The sequence below is a fragment of the Cyprinodon variegatus genome, unplaced genomic scaffold (assembly GCF_000732505.1).
Source record: "Cyprinodon variegatus isolate N-32 unplaced genomic scaffold, C_variegatus-1.0 Scaffold424, whole genome shotgun sequence".
Classification (NCBI taxonomy): Eukaryota; Metazoa; Chordata; class Actinopteri; order Cyprinodontiformes; family Cyprinodontidae; genus Cyprinodon; species Cyprinodon variegatus.
The window spans coordinates 501,026-506,197 of NW_015150877.1; the positions used below are offsets into that span (position 1 = coordinate 501,026).

The 5,172-nt window shown below is 38.6% G+C and overlaps 1 protein-coding gene across 2 annotated transcripts in view; it reads right to left on the reverse strand.

Moving 5' to 3' along the window:
- Positions 1-286: 286 nt before the first annotated feature.
- Positions 287-5,172, reverse strand: part of ergic3 (ERGIC and golgi 3) — a 28,000-nt gene continuing 23,114 nt past the window's right edge. The window contains exons 11-14 of one of the 2 annotated variants that reach the window (XM_015388489.1): positions 4,923-4,987; positions 4,631-4,767; positions 708-763; positions 287-631 (exon numbers count right to left, since the gene is read on the reverse strand). In XM_015388489.1, coding sequence (XP_015243975.1) covers positions 552-631; positions 708-763; positions 4,631-4,767; positions 4,923-4,987 — 338 coding nt within the window. In that variant the 3' untranslated portion in view covers positions 287-551. The remainder of the gene's footprint in view (positions 632-707; positions 764-4,630; positions 4,768-4,922; positions 4,988-5,172) is intronic. The other variant, XM_015388490.1, reaches the window with a different exon arrangement.

The window sequence follows — 5,172 nt, forward strand, 5'->3', positions numbered from 1 at the left end:
AACAGCGGCAGCGGAAAAAACGATGGGACCCCCTGAAGATGTGGAATAACAATCGGATCAAATCCTCCCGGCATCACCAGAGTCTGAGTGATGGAAGTTAGAGAAGCTGGACTAAGTTCCCTCGGTACTTTAAATCCTCCATCAGGGTAAAATGAGGTAAGTGACTCGGTCCTGCTGCGCCTGTAGTGATCAAGCTAGCGCTGCTGATGTATCATGGAGGACGTTCTTTTCCTCCCTGCTCAAAGCCTGTGGAGACGATGTCCTCCCATCTGCTCGGCAGCGGAAGTCTGAGTCTGTCTCCTTCCTCCCGGTGCCAAGAGATCCGACAGTGGAGAGGAAAATCCAAAGAGCTCCGCCTCTTTCTGTCCAGAGCTCCTCCCACAGGAACCCAGAGGAACTTCTGTGGATTTCTCTCTCAGTTTATTAAAGGTTCAAAGCCGATTAGAGGAGGCAAACTCTTCCTCCTGCTCCTCCTCCTCCTCGCTGCCCGTTTCTGTCCTCTGGTTTCTCAGCGTCTGGGTCTGAAGTGCTGGCACCAGGCGGGCGATCTGTTAGGACGCCTTGCCCAGCTCTATCTTCTTCTGGATGGCCCGAGCAGAGTGGTAGACGAGCGAGTCGATCAGTCCTGCCACTGAGAGTCAGAACAAGATGGCTGAGCCTCACAGTCTCCTTTACCGTCAGAATGAAGCAGATTCAAAAGGACTGACCTGTGAAGATGCCTCCGATGATGGCGCAGACTCCCGTCAGGAAGTGCGTGAATGATCTGAAAAAAGAGGAGATCTTTTCAACATTTATACTTCAGGCTGGATTCAAACTCTTTTTTTTTATTGTCAAGCCAGTGACCAACCAAGCTTCCACCTTTCCTTTAGTCATTTTTTAAAGAAACTCTGAAACATTTGGCATTTATTTCTATTCAGCTTCAGTGAATTTCTCCATTTTAAGATCAATTTAATTCTATTCTATCCTTACACCCCTAAAATAAAACAGCAGGTGGATAAATGAATGAAACCAGTCCAGCTTTGTGTAATAAAGCCTGAGTTTAACTGCTGTTTCTAATTGTTGGCTAATTGTTTGCAGGCGTGAGAGGAGAGAGAGCGAAGGGTAGCAGTGGCCAAAAAATAAAAAATAAAAGAGTAAACAGGTGAGCTAGAAAAGTGAATCTAACATAAAAAAAGCAACTAGAGACAAGACATAAATGAACCCAAATGATTAGGAAAGGATTAAACTAATCAAAATAGAAACTAAGGAAACACAGACCAATGATTAAAACTAGAATCAAACCAAAAACACAAACCTTTAAAACACTACTTTTCTTTCTCCATTAAAAAAACTAAACTGGGATAACAAAAATCCTAAACTTTCATAGATAAACCTCACTAAACCTTCATGTTGTTCTTAAAGAAAAACCCTTTTTCTTTCTTTTCCCCTGGAATTAACTGAGTTTAGCGTCTGTTTCTGGCCTCAGAGGTTCTTCAGACCTTTTTTTACCCGTTTACCCCTTTGGACATTTTGTCTCACCATGAGTTTCCCTCACTGTCAAAAGTATGGATTATTGTCCCAAAGTGAAACGTACAATAACTGAAATAAAGACTATTTTAATTAACATTTTATTTTGAGCATTTAGTTCTGCATTTAACCTTTCCATCTTAAATAGAAAACATTAGCATGTTACAGCTTCTTTTTCTATGTCTGCTTCTGTCTCCTTGAACCCCAGTGGGCCTCAGCAGATGGCCGCTCACACTGAGCCTGGTTCTGCTGGAGGTTTCTTCCTGTTAAAAGGGAGTTTTTCCTCTCCACTGTCGCTACAAGCATGCTTAGTGTGAGGGATTGCTGAAGAGTCAATGAGTCGATGCAATCAGCTGGTTTTCCTTAGACAGTAAACTTTGAATGTGAATTGGAGCGATAGAAATAAACTGAATAGAATTGAATATGTTGACTGGAAGTTAATAAGGAATCAAAATAAATAAAAAATAAAATCAGGTTATAAACCTTTATTTTTAAAACTGGAGCAACTCCCTTATAATCAGATTTAAACTTGATGAAGTGGGGGGAAAAAAACATTATAGTCAGACTGACTTCAGGTTTACTTTGTTTTTTTTTATCAAGACAGCTGAGGTGCTTTGATGAGCTCAGTGTGAAAAACAGCTGACTGTTCTCTACATCCAGGCTGTTCCTCTGCTTGGTTTTTGTCAAAGCTGAAGCTAAACTCAAAGAAAAACTTACTTTTTGGTTGATGAAAGCTTGTTTAAACAAAGCAGAACAGATTCCAGCCCGATTTTTCTTCACTAGCTAAGAAATAAAATATTTTCATCTACCAACTGCAATGCCCTCAGAAACCACTAGGGATATGCGTAGCCCTGATTGGGAATCACTGCGTAAGAGAATTTAAATATCAACCAGCATCACGGAGCAAAAGGAACCCAGCAGGTCACAGAGGGAATCCTGCAGATGTTTTAGGCTCTAGGATCCGTCATTTCTACGTGAAGAGAGGATGGACCAACATCATTAAAGAAGCAGCAACTCTGGAGGAGCTGCAGAGATCCACCACTAAGGTGGAGGCTGGTGATGGGTCCAGCAGCATCGATATGTGGAGCCCATAGAGAAAAACACTGTATAGGTGAGCGTATTGTTCCCAGAAAGCCATGTGACCGATACAGGAGTTGTTTCTAACTGACTGAGACACTAAACTGTGTTTAAAAAAGGTTTCTGTCAACATGATGCATCTGCTAAAAAAAAAATCCTCTTTTGCCGTTTATCATTAAAATCATCAAGAATTTTGGAGCCTAAAAGGAATAGGAACGTTTGAGCCGTTGCGTTTTTATTTTAATTTTCTTGTTGTGTCATCCCTTTCAGTTATCACTCAACTTATCTTAATTTCAAACTCACTCTTAGTTTATTTACAGTTTTGACTGTACTAATTATTTAAAAATGATGATTTAAATCCTAGTCCACAAGCATCCTAATTCACATTTGCCACTAAACTATCACAATATGATATATGTTTACATTATTTATTGGCTGCATCGAAAAATATAAAAGATATTTTCAATTTAAACATAGAAACACTGGAAAAACGATCTAGAAATAAGTAGAATTTTCTTAAATTAAGTTTATTTACCCTTAATTTGAGTAAGTAAATGAGATAGTTTGCCAATGGAATCAGTATTTTTACTCTTAAAATAAGATAATTAGATAAAATGCACTTGAAATAAGACAATGCAGTTCTGTGTTCCTATTTTAAGAGTAAATTGCCTTGTTCTATTGGCAAAATGTCACTTTTAACTCCTCAATCCAAGAACAAATATTTATTTATTTAAAGAAAAAATTACTTATCTAGATCTGGATTTTTTCCAGTGTACAATATAACCTGCAGTAACTTAAATTATATCATTGCATAGGGTCATGAAATCAACTGTTTAGTCTGTGAAATAAGCTGCCTGTAGTGTCTTTAAATGTCCAGCAGATGTCAGTATTCGGTGAGAAAGTATCAACGCAGGATCAATACAGTTTTGCAATGTGTCTAAATGCTTCAGATGCCTCATTAACCCATCACTAGTGGACGCCTATCCACAGGGCAGCTATTAGTATTAATTTCAATCATTTAGTCTGTATTAGACTGAGGAGCAGGCATTGAAACAAAGCCATAAGAAGGCCTGTTCAGTTTGCTGCTCTGAGGGAGACAAAAACCACAGGGAGCCAGACTTCACAGCCTACATGAAAGTCTATGTGGGTGAAGGAAAAGCAACACCAAACACAGTGCAGAGTGAACACAGGGGTGGCAGCATCATGCTGGGGGGACAGGGGAGCTGGTTAAATCCTGGGAGGAAACCTGTTTGAGGAGGGGTGCTCAAGTCCAGTCCTTAATAGCTACTATCCTGCAGCTACGATCCTACAGTGGATCTTAATTGTGCCTAAAATGTACATAAAGCGCTAAATAATGTACCATAATAAATACCAGTCTTAAAAGCTTTAGTGGTTTTTATAAGACGGAAAAGAATGACATTAAAAGAACCAGAAATAGCTTTTTAGACCCATTTTTCTTCAATTTAGCTTGAAATTTATGTGTTTTAATATTAGTTCAAAAGCTAAAAATACATGAATTGTCGGTTGTTTAAGATGGAAACGAATTTACTATACGAGATAATAAGGTTTGTTTTTTTTTTTTTAAATCATCTTATACTTTGCAGCTCTAAACAGTTTTTATTTGGTCGGACTCGGGGGGGGAAAATGGCTCTTTGGATATGAAAGGTTGCAGACCCCTGGCCTAGTCAAAGTCCACGCCTAAACCCAATCTCAAACTGTTGTAAGATATGAAACTCTATGTATTAGATACAGCCGCTCTCCAATCTGACTACGTTTGATCTGAAGAAAGATCAAAGATGGCTGAGTGTAAGACCTGCAGCCAGAGGCTGAACTCAGACATCTTTACCATAATGCACTTCTTTGTGTTTATTTTTACATATTATCCAAATAAAACAAATGTAACTTGTGGTTCAAACAAACAACGTGAACAACAGTGAATCATTTTGAAAAAGATTCATAAAGAAGGTTCTGTTTTTCAGCTGTAGATTTCATAAACTGGTCTACAGCTAGAAAAAGCAATGAGGCAGAGTCGGTATCACCAACGTACCTGTGTTTTTCTGTGAACTTCACCATCATGGGTGAAAGCTCATACAGAACAAAGACGCCTGGCAGACCCTGATCGCCTATTAAACCATTGGCGACTTTCTCATGCCTGGTGACAGAAAACTGGTTGGTTTTTACCACCTGGGGGTTACAAAAAAAAGAGAAAAAGACATTAATATGAGCAGCTTGGATTTTAATGGTAAAATATATGGAAAATATGAAAGCAGTGAGAAAATATGACAAAAACAGTTAATTTTCTATTAATTTCAAATGGGCATAAAGTTAATTTAACCCACCTCTCCGTCTGTTTTTACGTAGATTGTCGGGACAATTTTCACAAAATACTGGTACATCATGGATGCTGTGAAGATAAAAACAAAAGGTCAAAATTAAATGAAAATTTCTACAGATTTCATAACTTTTTCAATTCAATTCGGTTTATTTCTATAGCGCCAATTCACATCATGTCATCTCAAGGCACTTTCCAGTTCACCAGATCATCCAGTCAGATTGATCAAAGTTTCTATCTAAGGAAAACCAGCTGAT